A 14,573-nucleotide genomic window follows, 5' to 3' on the forward strand; every position below is an offset into this window, starting at 1 on the left:
CCCCCCCCCCGCCCCGCATCAAGAGGGACCAGAACAAGAGCATGCTCAGAAGCAAGTTCAAGCTATACTATAAGCTCCTCAAGCACTTACCCCAAATGATCTAGTATATCCAATAGGAGATTTATAGTACAGACTTCTAGTAGCATGGAATCAATCTGCAATTTTCTGCAGAAAGTTATTCTCCTTTTGAGAAAAAGCTTAGCCCTGACTCACGGTAGAGAATAAACAACTGTGGGACATCAAGTGACCAAATAGTCCGATCTTCCTTAAATAAACTGGGACTTGTTTGACCCACCTTGACTTACGTTTGGGCATATGTAGCATCAATCTACACTAAATGGAAATGGCATATAAGACACTGAGCTCTGGCAAGTCCAGTGAGCCTAAATAAATTGCATGAGTAAATGGCAAAGACTATTTCAACACCATCTTCAATTGCACTGTCCCTTTCCCTCAACCCATGCCTATGGCTTCCTTCCACCCAGTATACTAACACAAAACCTAAACCTCCCCCTTTATAGATGTGTCTGTATGACATGCACCACCTGAAAAGTACAGAGCTGAAGCATGGTGTACCACTGACCAATGACTGGTCAGACTGTAGTAACAGTGCCATTAGTAATACTGTTGTCAGCACCACCATCTATGTCTTCACAAATAATTTATCTTTCATCATGGAATTCACATAGCATTATTTCTTTTTTTGGGGGGTGGGAGGCAGTCCTAGGGACTGAACTCAGGGGCACTCAACCACCGAGCCACATCCCCAGCCCTATTTTGTGTTTTACTTAGAGATAGGATCTCACTGAGTTGCTTAGCGCCTCACTTTTGCTGAGGCTGGCTTTGAACTCTCTATCCTTCTGCTTTAGCCCCTCCAGCCACTGGGATTATAGGCATGCAATACTGCACCCGGCCATATAGCATTATTTTTAATTAAAAAACTCACTTCAGGGCTGGGGATGTGGCTCAAGAGGTAGGGCACTTGCCTGGCGTGTGCGGGGCGCTGCGTTCGATCCTCAGCACCACATAAAAAAAAAAATAAATAAAGATGTTGTGTCCACCGAAAACTAAAAACAAATAAACAAACATTAAAAAAATTCTCTCTCTCAAAAACAAACAAAACAAAAAAACAACAACAAAAAAAAACTCACTTCACTGCAAAGGACACTCCAATAGGAGTATATCCATGCAATCAACTAGTCTTATTAGATATGCCACAATAGGTGGAATATTGTAATAAAAACTCACTTCCCAGGGTTGGGAATGTAGCTCAGTGGTAGAGTGCTTGCCTAGCAAGTGTGAGACACTGGGTTCAATCCTCAGCACCACATAAAAATAAATATATTGTATTCTACATCCAAAAAACAACAATAACAAAACACATAGGTGGGCCCAGTGGTGCATGCCTGTAATCCCAGTAGCTTAGGAGGCTAAGGCAGGAGGATCATGAGTTCAAAGCCAGCTTCAGCAAAAAGTAAGGTGCTAAGCAACTCAGTGAGACCCTGTCTCTAAGTAAAATACAAAATAGGGCTGGGGATGTGACTCAGTGGTTGAGTGACCCTGAGTTCAATCCCCAGTACCAAAACAAACTAAACATCCTTACTTTCCAGTGGCAGAACTTCAAGCAGTACATCTGACTCTTCACTTGGCCAGAGGTATGTATATACAATGATTCATCAATAGCTGTCAATGGTTTTGTTGGATGCCCAAGGATGTAGAAAACCAAGACTGGGTGACAAGCAAATCTGCAAAAAATTTTTTAATCACAGATGGCCTTCTCAAAAAGGATATAGGCTGTCAAAGTATCTGTGACCTATGTGAATACCTGCTAAAGGTGATCCACTAGAAATAAGACAATTGGGCTGGGGGTGTGGTGCTTGCCTAGCATGCACAAAGCCCTGGTTCTACCACTAGCACCACCAATAAATAAATAAATAATGATTAATAATTACATGAGCAATATGATGCACTCTGTTACTTTTGTACAGTTGTCTGTTACTTTCTCAGCCACCCCAATGGGTGTTTGTTTAATGGGCCATGAGCAAAATTGCCTCAAGAGCAGAGATAACATCATTCATGGTTCAACAAAATGGACTCGCCCTTACCAAGGCTGAACCATCTAACACTATTGCTGTGGGCCTGATCTGCTAAAAGCAGAAACCAGAGATAGGTGTCCCTTATGGCACCATTCCCTACAGAGGACCAGACAGGCACTTCACTAGGTGTTTTGATTACAAGTTGCTCACACTGAACCTCTACTAGCATGAAGGTGACAAATATTTACCCTCACTATAATACACTTATGTTATAAATATGGATTTCCCTCTCCATTAGTAATACTGCTGCCTGCACCACCATCTGTGAATTCACAAAATAATTTATCTATCATCTTGGAAATCACATAGCATTATTTCTAATTAAGAAATTCACACCAGGCATGCTAGCACATGCCTATAATCCCAGTAGCTCAGGAGATTAAGGCAGGATTGCAAAGTGAAACAAAGCCAGCCTCAGCAACTTAATGAGCAAGATCCTGTCTCAAAATAAAAGGTAAAAAAAAAAAAAAAAGGGGGGGGGGGCGCCTAGGGATGTGGCTCAGAGGTAAAGCACCCCTGTGTTCAATTTCTGATACCAAAAAAAAAAAAAAAAATTACTTCACCACAAAGGACGTACAAAAACAGGAATACATCCATGCAATCATATAGTCTTATTAGTTAGGTTACCATTCAGAAGTACCTGATCTACATGAGAGGTGAAATATTATAAGAAAACTCATGTACAGGGCTGGGAGTATAGCATAGTGTTCAATCTGCAAAAGGCCCTGCATTTGATTCCCCATAATCTCAGGAAAAAGAGCACAAAACTCACAGGACAAAGTTGTAGACAAACCTCACAATGAATGAGATTCTGTCTCATAGGATACAACACAGTTGTTCTGCGATTGGCTCCAGAACCCTTATGGACACCAAAATCCCCAGATGCTTAAGTGCTTTATTGCACAATATTATCAGGTGTAGTGGCAAATGCCTATAATCCCAGCTACTCAGGAGGCTGAAGCAGGAGGACTGCAAGTTAAAGGCCAGTCTGGGAAACTTAGCAAGACCTTGTTTCAAAATAAACAGTTTTACAAAGCAGGATATATAGCTCAGTGACAGAGCGCCCCTGGGTTCAATCTTCAGAATTAAAGGAAAAAAATTAAGTAAAATCCCACAGTATTTGCTTATCACCTATGTGCATTTCCCTAATATTTTAAAGCAACTCTAAATTACTTTAATACCAAATACAACATAAATACAATATAAATAGTTGTTATACTGTATTATTTAGGAAATAATGGCAAGGGAAGAAAAGGTCTGTACATTCTCAGTATAGCTGCAACCACTGAAGGCTTACCTATATAGTACATGCCAACAACAATAGAATGTTTTCTTCCAATTGGTGGCTGGTCAAATTCCTGCATGTGGAATGTGCAGAAGGCTAAGAGTATATGCTTTAAATCAGACCTTGGAGATGAGGATGTAGCTCAGTGGAAGAATACCTACCTGCCCAGCATTAGCATGTGTGAAGCCCCGAGTTCCATTCCCAACTCACGTGTACACACACATGCACACACACAATCATGCAGCTTTACATGGTACTTTCTCCCCATAGGCAGAATCCTGGAGTGAAATAATTGATCAGTGAATGTAGAATTGACTCTGCAGACAGAAATTCTGCCTCAGTTCCAGGAACCTAGATCTTAAGCCCTAATGGGAAATGCCTCCCTCAGGACACAACTAGAAATGAGACAGCTACCTGGGTATTTTGGGCTTCATATATCACAAATATCTAAAACAAAAGGCAAAATAAAGGGAGGGGGCTGATCTACTGGCCATAGTGATTGACGCCAAGTACCAAAAAGAAATGGGTACAGGCTGGGCATGGTGGTGCATACCTGTAATCCCAGTGATTAGGGAGGCTGAGGCAGGAGGTCTGCAAGTTCAAGGACAGGCTCAGCAATTTATCAAGGTCCTAAGCAAATTGACAAAACCCTGTCTCATAAAAATTAAAAGGGCTGGAGATATGGCTCAGTGGTTCAATTCCCAGTACCAAAAAAAGAAAAGAATCTGAGGTACAGCTGTATAATTGGGGCAAGGAGAAAGAAATTTAAAGTCTCACATACTTCCATGCTGAATAGAAAAAGCTTAATGGAAAATTTCAACTGAAAAAAATGAAGAATGGAAGACTTAGACCCTTTGGGAATGGAGTTTGGATTAACTCTACCAGGTACAAAACTAACAAATCACTTCAATCTTCCTTCCATTTTTATTTTACACATAAGTACTGAAGGTTATATTTTACGATTTAGTCCTGAGGTAACAATATTCACTGAGAATGTGATGAAATACAAGGAGCAGTTAATATGGTTTATGATGGTGATATACCATGTCTAGTGGGAATATGCATCATATCACTTTGGGAAGGGTTAGGATTTCTTCCCTTATATTTTCTTAGCTATAAATATAGACTTGATTAATTACTGCAAGAAACTTAAAATATATGTAGAAGGGTAAATATGGAAGTTGAGTAGCCAGAGAGTGGAATGTGCCAGTAGGCTAAATATTCATCTCAGCTTCTAATTCCCCGTCAACATTTGCTATGAAATACAATACTGGTTTCTTTAAACATTTATCTTTTATCCCGAATGTGTTAAGTTTTCCAAGTACAGGGGCATTACGGGGACACTGAAGAAGGATGGAAACTTCTGTGGGATCCCACTGGTGCATGATGAGTCATCCTCTGGTGCTCTGTCCCCACCATGTGCCCAGAATACAGGCTCCATAGGCAATATCGATTCTCTTTGTCATCATCCTGTACTCCTCATAACAGGGATACCAGCCATTACAAGGACTCCCATGCCGCCCCTGACCAATGCAGGCAGCTGAACTTAAGATGGCTTATGTGAATTTGCAGGGACACCAAATAAAACAGACACAATTTACACAAGCTTCAGGACAGCTTCCCCGCTCTCAGCCTCAGGCTCCCCAAAAGGGAGAGCAAAAGAAAGTCACAAGAGGCTGATGAGAGAGAGAATATGTTTGGAAGTGAGCTTTTATTGGGGAGACTCTTGTTCTACTTAGAAGTTCTATCCAAAAAAGGGCAGAAGGGGCAGGGCTACAAGGGACAGATGAGTGTAACTCAAACCTGGGGGCACATCCCACAAAGAAGACCCCTTGATGTCTGAGCTAGATCCTGCCCAAGCCACAGTGAATGCAGTGGTTGGTCAGAATCTGAGGCATCAGGACTGGAAGGGTGTGGTCACTCACGTGGCTTCCCACACTCCCACTAGAAGCACATCAGCACATGCGTCAGTTTCAGAGTTTCCTAAGTGCCGCATGACAAGTCACAGTACATTACAGAATGCAAGATGCATGCTGACCCAACTTGCTCTACATATCAACCCATAAGAAGCCTATGTCGTAGACCTTGGTTCCCCATAGTTCTCCAGGTGCTGACACTGCATTTTATGCCCAATTCCCTCTGCACACTGGCCCAACTTCAGGTAGCTTTTGCCATAAAGCATCCTTCATGCTTGACTAATGACTGGAGAGCAACTCAGGCTCACAGCATACCAGGAGCACTACCTTCTAGTGGACTACACCTACACTGCAGCCAATACACCCTAACAGGACCTTAATGAGTTCCACTTTGGGATATTCATGCCCCTGGATAAGCTCCTCTCCAGATTGATACACAAGATCTGTGATTTGTTTCTAGCCAAGAGAATGTGGCTAGAAATTTGCAGATGTAATTAAGGCCCCAAATGAGTTGGTTTTTAATTCATCAACAGGGAAAATCATTCTGGTAGAACTAATATAATCATGTGGAAGACTCTTCAAGAGTCCTTCTGTGAGGTACAGATACTCTGCTAGCTATATTAATGAAGGGTACACATGACAAAAATTATAAGTAAACTCAAGAAACTATGGTAAACACTCAGCTGACAAGTATAAGACAAGTCCTACAGCTGCTAAGAAATGAATTTTGCAAATTACTTCAGTGTGGAGATTGATTCTTCCCACTTAAACCAGATGAAAATAAACTCTACCAATACCCTGACTACAAACAGATGAAATCCTGAGCAGAAAACCTATGTAACCCATGACTGGACTTGTGACCCAGAGAAACTATGAGATAAGCATGTACTATTCTTTTTTTTTTTTTTGGTACCAGGGATTGAACTCAGGGGCACTTGGCCACTGAGCCACATCCCTAGCCCTATTTTATATTTTATTTAGAGACAGGGTCTCACTGAGTTGCTTAGTGTCTCGCCATTGCTAAGGCTGGCTTTGAACTCTCAATTCTCCTGTGTCAGCCTCCCAAGTGACTGGGAAGCATGTACTATTCTAAGCCACTGAATCTGCTGAAATTCATTAGGCACCAACAGATAGATATATATAGGTTTTCTAATGAAGTTGGTCTTGGAAGAGGTAGGCATTCTTCTATGATTAGAACGTACTTTTTTTAATACCAGGAAGTGAACCCAGCGGTACTTAACCACAAAGCTGCATTCCCAACCCTTCTTATTTTTTTTTTCTTAAGACAGGGGTTTCACTAAGTTGCTTAGGGCCTCACTATGTTGCTGAGATTACAGGCATACGCCACCACACCTGGCTATTATCTTTCACTGACAATTATGCTACTGCTGGGTATGACTGTATACTCCTATAATCCCATTGACTCAGAAGCCTGAGACAGGATGGATTGCAAATTTAAGGCAACCTGGGTAACTTAGGTCCTGTCTCAAAATAAAAATTACAAGTGCTGGGGATGGCTCCATAGTAAAGCACTTGCCCAGCATACACAAGGGCCTGGGTTCAATTTCTAATACCACACACATACAAAAAATAGAATATGACAAAAAGCAACAACAATAATGATGATGTTACTGAAGTTCATCTATACTATGGCATCTATTATTAATTTATTCCTTTTGTTTACAATAAGGATTCCAATAATATTATTTATTCTGTTGAGCCATATTTGGTTGTTTCTAATTGAGGACTATTTCAAATAATAGTGATGAAATGTCTTCAGTTTTATATTAACAGACATTGCACCCACTACTCTAAAGTTAAAGCACATTTTTAATAGATATTGCCAACAGCTCAAATTGCTTCTTCAATAAACTCTGCCACCAGCAGAATATACACATCCTCACCAATTTTATCTTCAGAACCTCTCATCAAAGCTGGGTGTGGTGGCACATACCTGTAATCTCAGCTATTAGGAGAGCTGAGTCAGGAGAATCACAAGTGTTAGACTAGCCTGGGCAACTTAGCAAGATCTTGTTTCAAAATTAAAAAAAAAAGTCTGGAGATATAGTTTAGAGGAAGAGAGCTTGCCTGACATGTGGTGGGCCCTGGATTCAATCTCTGGTACAAACAAAACAACCCTCATCAATTTTTTTTCTTTACGGCCAGCTAATTCACCAAGACCTCTAAGTAGCAAACATTTAAGGTAAAATGGATATTGTTATGCCAAAGGGTTCCTTCAGAGCTTTCTACCAGATCATATTTAATATCTAGTGGTATCAAACTACTAGATGTGTCAGCCTATATAAGGAGTGACACAAGACTAGCTGGTCTGAACTTTCTCTCAGGGAAACTGAGCCCTAATTTGGATGTGGGAATACCAAAATGGACTGACAACCACTCAAAGAAGCTTTGACTATTTATGAACATAATCATTTCTTAAGATTGAGAATTAACAAGTGAATTTTCATAGAGAACTTCTTCTTTAATGTTTAATCACTGATTCTCATTAATTCCTTGAATTAATTCCCTATTCACAAAAATAAATAGCTGTAGAAATAAAATTAGTCATGCACTTCCTTCCATACCTCCTAGTTCAAAAAGGTGAATTCCTATGTTTTTTTTTTTTAAAGAGCATTAATTTTTTAAATACCTTTTATTTTATCTATTTATGTAGTGCTGAGGATCGAACCCAGTGCCCCAAGCATGCAAGGCAAGCACAATACCACTGAGCCACAACCTCATCCCCCCTATGGACTTTTGATCTCAGCTTAAATAGAACTCACTTTTTTTTCCTTCACCTACTTTCATACACTAACAGAGCATATTACACTTTACTTCCAAAATTCTGATCACTACATAAATTCATTTATTTGCCCTCTTTATTAGTGTATAACTTCCCTCAGAACAGACCTTTAGCTCTCCTTCACTCTGAAGATAGCCCTCATGTGCATTCCTTGCTTTACCTACAATGGAGGTAAAGCTTTACCAACAATCTCTCTCAAGATTGCCCCATTCTCCTTTGAATATGTAACTATTTTCCTAAACCTATATCAATACCTTTAAAAAAAAAAGACCTAGTGTGAATTTTTTTCTCTACCCTCAGTCATTCATCAGTTTATAGGATATATATAAGAAATGGAGAATACATTAATACGCCATCAGACTTTAAACAAATAGCAAAACTTGTGACTTTCTGAAAGAACATGTGACCTTTCAAAAAAGTCAACAGAGAGGGGCTGGGGTTGTAGCTCAGTGGTAGAGAGCTCGCCTAGCCTAGCATGCATGAGGCGGTGGATTCAATCCTCAGTACCACAAAATGTAAAATAAAGATATTGTGTCCACATAAAACTAAAAAATAATTTTTAAAAAAAAAAAGTACATTAAAAAAGCCCAACACAAGGGCTGGGGATGTGGCTCAAGTGGTAGCTTGCTCACCTAGCACCACATAAAAATAAAATAAAAGATATGTGTCCACCTAAAAAAATTAAAAAAAAAAAAAAAAGAGTCAACAGAGAAACAACAGTGACTGTTTTCAGTTCAAAGAACCTAGGAGACATTAAAAGTTTTCAATATAAGAACTTTGAAGAGATTGATATTAGATCCAGTAACACCCAAAAGTCTATTTTGGAACAATGTGGAGAATTTTAATTTCAAAAAAACTAAATACTTTGGGCTGGGGTTGTGGCTCAGTGGTAGAGCTCTTGCCTGGCATGTATGAGGCACTGGGTTCGATTCTGAGCATTGCATATAAGTAAATAAATGAATAAAATAAAGGTCCACTGACAACTAAAAAAATATTTTTTAAAAAAGTAAATACTAGATTTTTAATTTTCTTAGAGGAAATGTTACTATTGTGGTTTTAGTAGACCAATATTCTTATCTTTAGGTGATACCTCACCAACAACCTGATAGTATCATGCCTGTAATTTCAATGTATGCTTAAACAGTTTGCCATAAAACGTACTTTATTATTCTGTGGAGAAATCAAATAGCTAATTCAATTGGTAGTACCAGTCTAACAAAGCCTTCTTAGCTGGTGGGATGGCACACCTTTAATCCTCCTGCTGAGTCAGGAGGATGCACATTCAAGGGCAGCCTCAGCAACTTAGCAAGGCCCTGTCTCAAAATTTAAAAATAAATAATAAAAGACTGAGGATGTAGTTCAGTGGTAGAGTGCCCCTAGGTTCAATCCCCAGTACCCAAAACAAAACAAAGCCTCCATTCTTTCCTCCTGGAGGAGGGCTTATAAGGTTGGTACAGAGGTAGAGACCTATAAAGTTCAGATAAGAATAGTTATTAACGGGGATGGGGATGTTGCTCGGTGGTGGAGCAGGCTTAGCATGCATGAGGCCCTGGTTCCATTTACAGCATCCAAACAACAACAACAACAACAAAAAAAAATAGCTTTTTTCTTCAGGAGAAAGTGGCGCTGGGGTCTAGGTACCTTTGTATATGTTCACAAGACACCTAAGAAAGTATCTTTCTCTTTCTACCAGGGTACAATGTATCACGAATAAATACATGACGCACAAACAAAGCGAAATTCCCGGATGAAATATTAGTTCGCATAAAAAAGGAGGAGAAGGCCCCCTCGACCCATTTTCTACCCAGCGCTCACCAGGACACACAGAAGTCGCCGGGTCCCCGGAGGAGGACGCAGGTGTGAACCAACGTGACTCCAGTGCCGGAAATTCTATTCCCTCTGGAAAAAAATTCACAAAGGTTATTTCGGAGGCTTTTAGGAGGGGCGCGCGGTGCACGGACACGCGTCCAGGGCGAGCTCTCACCACGCCGCTCAGCCCGGCGCTGGAGGGGACCGACTGCCCCGGCGGCCTCTCGGGCAAGGCCACGCCGGGAGGACGCGCAGCCCGGCGGGCGGGGCGCGCCCGGCCCCTCGGAACAGGTTCTGGGGACCGCCGGGGGCAAGCTCGTGTTCCCACCACCCTCTTCCACCGCCGGGGCATCCCTCTCACCACGCCTCACCAGAGCCGGGCCGAGACCTAAGACCACCAAGTAGTGAGGTCTCGGGCGAACCGGGCCAGAAAGGAGGCGGTGGACCACTGACGTCACTACCGCTTCCGGGCAGGCAGCAGCACGTTAGGCCTCTTCGGGCCGAGAAATTACACTTTCCTCTAGTGTCCGGGGGCTCGCGGGTGGGCTCATCAAGGGGATCGGAGGCAGAAAGAAGTCCAGGGGCCAAAGCCGAAGTTAGAACCAGGCCTCTGAGCGGGCTGCGGGCGGGGCTGGGGGCGGGACCAGGCCCTGCGCTCCGGGGGTGGATGGAGAAACCGGTTGGGCAAGAGTGGGGGTGGGGACGCATCCCTCAGGATGCTCACAAAAACTTTTCTCCCTTTCCAGTGAAGGATTTCTTTTGCAGGCTCCAACAAGAGAGACTGTTGGTTTTGCTATATAAGTAATATTTGTAGATGAGGACTCTGTTGCCACCAGAACCCAAACAGAAATATTGGATTTATATGTCCTTAATGAGGGTTGATCTCTTTGGAGGAGCATATTGTTAATTTAATGTTCCTGTAGAAAGGGGGTTGTCATCAAGATTTTGTCTGCAACCGGGCCCACATCTGTAACCTCAGCTACTTGAGAGTCCAAGACAGGAGGATGGCAAGTTCAAGACCAGCCTCAGAAACTTTAGAAAAATCCTTTCTCAAAATTAAAAACAAAAAGGGTTTGGGAGGTTGTTACGTGTTAGAACATTTGCCTAGCATGTACAAGGCCCTGGGCTCAACTCCCAGTTTTGCAAAAAGAAAAGAATCAGGTTTTCAAAGATTTTGATGACAAAACTTTGAGGCACCTTATGGTGACCTGAAAAATGTGTGTCCTTTAGAAGTGGAAAAAAATTGTTGCAGAGAGGCTATTGAAATAGCCACTTTTGTTTGGGTTTAGGATTTGTGTGTATGTGTGTGTGTCAGTGGGGATTGAGCCCAGGGTCCTGTGCATGCTAGCTTAGTACTCTACCACTAAACTATATCCTCATCCCTTTAAAAAAAAAATTTTTTTGTGAGACAGGGGTTCCCTAAATTGCTCACATCAGCCTTAAATTTGAGATCCTCCTGCCTTAGCCTCCCAAGTTGCTAGGATTACAAGCATGTACCACCATGTCCAGGTAAAGCCACAGTTCTTAATATCTGCCTCTGTTTTATTATTTATTTATTTTTGGTATTAAGGATTTAACCCAGGGGCACTTTACCATTGAGCCACACCCCCTGCCCTTTTTAGTTTTTAATTTGAGGCAAGGTCTCTCTAGGTTGCTTAGGGCCTCACTAAATTCCTGAGGCTGGCCTCAAACTTGCAGTCTCCCTGCCTCAGCTTCCCAAGTAACCAGGATTATAAGTTTGCACCATCATGACCAACTGTGTTTTGTTTTATAAGAGGAAAAGATGGTAAATAATAATTAAAAATGGACTATCAAGAAGAAAGGGGGAAAAGATGGAAAGATAAGAGCCTATTACCTCTAGATAGTAGCCTCAAGATAATTAGTCCCTGGGCTGGAGGTATGCGTTAGTGGCAGGCATGTTAAACTCCTGCTTAATATGCAAGAGTTTCCCAGCTTTGATCCCCAGCACTACAAAATATTTATTTATATAAATGAAATAATAAAATAAAAGTAAGTGGTGGATGTAGCTCAATGGTTTAGCCCTTGCCTAGCATGTTCAAGGCCCTGGGTTTGCTCCCCAGTACACACACACACACACACACACACACACACACTTTTCTCTCTCTCTCTCTCTCTCTGGCAAATAGTCCCTTTCTTCTGTTTTTTCTTTACCTTTTCTTTTCCGTTCATCGAGTACTGGTGATTGAACCCAAGGCCTTATACATGCTAGATGAGCACTCTACCCTGAGCTACATCCCCACCCTTTTTTGTTTTATTTTGAGACAGGGTCTTCCTAAGTTGGCCAGACCAGCCTGGAACTTATGATTCTCCTCCCTCAAATTCCTGAGTAGCTAGAATTACAGGCTTTGACCACAGCACCTCACCCTATTTTTTTTTTTTATAAGAATGGTTTGGAGCCAGGCATGTGGCTCATGTCTATAATCCCAGTAATTTCAGAGGCTGAGGTAGGAGGATTGAAAGGTCAAGGCCAGCTTCAGCAACTTAGTGAGACCCTGTCTCAAAATAAAAAATAAAAAGGTCTGGGGATGTAGTTTAGTGGGTTCCCCTGGGTCCAATTTCCAGTATCACACCCCGCACACACACAAAAAAAGACTATTATGATGGGATATCACACCTATGATCATGTGGCAACAATTAAGTACTTTTCCAGGTGAAATTAATGTCCCTAATCAAATGGGAGACTATTCCGGAGGTGGCCTGACCTAACCAGGTGAGCTCCTTCAAAAAGGGTGAAGCAATCAGAGATGAAGAGAAGCAAAGACACTTTCTCTGTTCTCTGTTGCTAGCTTTATTTTTTGGCCTGGGTCTCACTGAATTGCCCAGGCTGGTGTCTATGAGAAACAGGTAGCTGGGATTATAGGCACACCCTACCGCACCCAGCTTCTGTTGTTAGCTTTGATGAAATAAGCAGTCAAGAATTCCACAGCCACACAGAAATAAATTGCCAATAACCTGAGGGAAATTAGAAATATATCTCACTGTTTTCAGTCTCAAGATGAGAATATAGGACTGAGAGTATAGCTCATTGGTAGTAGCATGCTTGCCTGGCATGCAAGAGGTCCTGGAATCAATCACTGGCACTAGAAAAATTTTAAAAAGATGGGACTGTACCCTGGCCACATGTGATTTTAGCATTATGACATCCCTGAGCAGAGAACTTGGCTAAACCATGGTTACACTTCTAGCCTACAGAAACTGCAAAGTTTACTTTTTTCCCTCCAGTACTAGGGATTGAATCCAAGGTCTCAAGTACGCTAAGCAACTACTCTATCACACAGCCACATCTCCAGCCTAGTTGGTATTATTTTAAGCCACTAGGTTTGTGGCAACCATAGCTACTACAATCTGTAAATTATTGCTTTTCTTTCCAGAGGAGTATTTCAATAAATGAAGATAACATAGTTTTTCCTTTAGAATTTGGATTTTTTTTCCACTTAAGGTGTTTTTTTTTTTTTTTTTTAAAGATAGAGTGAGAGAGGGAGGGAGGGAGAGAGAGAGAGAGAATTTTTTTTAATATTTATTTTTTAGTTCTCGGCGGACACAACATCTTTTGTTTGTATGTGGTGCTGAGGATCGAACCCGGGGCGCACACATGCCAGGCGAGCGCGCTACCGCTTGAGCCACATCCCCAGCCCACTTAAGGTGTTTTCAAATCAAGTTCCTATGAATAATCTTTTATATTTCTCTTGATGAACATGAATTTTGTCATATAGGCCATACATAAGTTCAAATTCAGTGGAAAGGGCTGGGATGCAGCTCAGCAGCAAAATATTTGTCTCACATTCGCAAAGCCCTGGGTTCAATCCCCAGTTCCAAAAAAGAAAGAAAGAAAAAAAAAAAAAGAACCCCACCAAATTCAGTGGAAAATTCCAAATTCTTTTTTCAAAATATATTGCTTAAAAAAAAAAAAAAAAACTCATAGCTGAACATAGTGGTGCATAGTGGTGCAGCTACTCCTGAGGCTGAGGCAGGAGGACCACAAGTTGTAGGACAGCCTAAGCAACTTAGTGAGACTCTGTCTCAAAAAATTAACAGGGTTTGGGGATGCAGCTCAGTGGTAAAGCACTATTGGGTACAATTTCTAGTACCAAAAATAATAACAATAAGGACAAGAAGAAGCTGTGGGTGTAGCTCACTGGTAGAGTGCACAAGGACCTGGGTTCAATCCCCAGCCCCCACACTGCCCCTCCCCCTCCCCAAATTACAAGAACAGCAAGAAACAAAGAAAAATAATTTAGAGCCATCCTTCAGCTATCACAATAAATCCTAAGGTTTCAATGTCTGTATCTAAAAGTCAGTCCTGTTCATCTTGTGCCATTCTCAGCTTCTGCTCCAGTGTGGCTGTGTCCTCAGCTCCGTGGGTTTAGTTGGCCCTGCTTCACGTGGGAAACACTGTGTGAGGCTAGGCGACAGGTAGGTGACAGGCACGCAGGAAGCTTTCGGGAGCTCCGGTGGCGTGAGCTCCCGCCCCTAGGGCGGCCCTTTCAGTCCATCCCGCCGTCCGCACCGCAGGGCGCCGGGCCTCAACCCTCCTCCAACACCGCCCCCACCCGTAGCCCAGCGGAGGACTGGTTCGAAGTTTGACCGTGTCCTCGGGGCCCGTTTCTGTCTTGCCCTAACGCAGAATAGGCCTCAGGGCCGTG

The 14,573-nt window shown here is 42.0% G+C and overlaps 1 protein-coding gene across 9 annotated transcripts in view; it reads right to left on the bottom strand.

Moving 5' to 3' along the window:
- Positions 1-10,632, bottom strand: part of LOC107145155 (zinc finger protein 426-like) — a 25,727-nt gene extending 15,095 nt beyond the window's left edge. For 5 of the 9 annotated variants that reach the window (XM_048795254.1, XM_015488966.2, XM_048795252.1 and 2 more), the window contains exons 1-2: positions 10,281-10,632; positions 9,916-9,999 (exon numbers count right to left, since the gene is read on the bottom strand). In XM_048795254.1, the coding sequence (XP_048651211.1) occupies positions 9,916-9,999; positions 10,281-10,617 (421 nt within the window). In that variant the 5' untranslated portion in view covers positions 10,618-10,632. Of the gene's footprint in view, positions 1-9,915; positions 10,000-10,270 lie in introns of all 9 variants that reach the window. The other 4 variants (XM_048795257.1, XM_048795255.1, XM_015488967.2 and 1 more) reach the window with 2 other exon arrangements.
- Between the last annotated feature and the right edge of the window lie 3,941 nt (positions 10,633-14,573).

This window comes from Marmota marmota, unplaced genomic scaffold (assembly GCF_001458135.2).
Source record: "Marmota marmota marmota unplaced genomic scaffold, marMar, whole genome shotgun sequence".
NCBI lineage: Eukaryota > Metazoa > Chordata > Mammalia > Rodentia > Sciuridae > Marmota > Marmota marmota.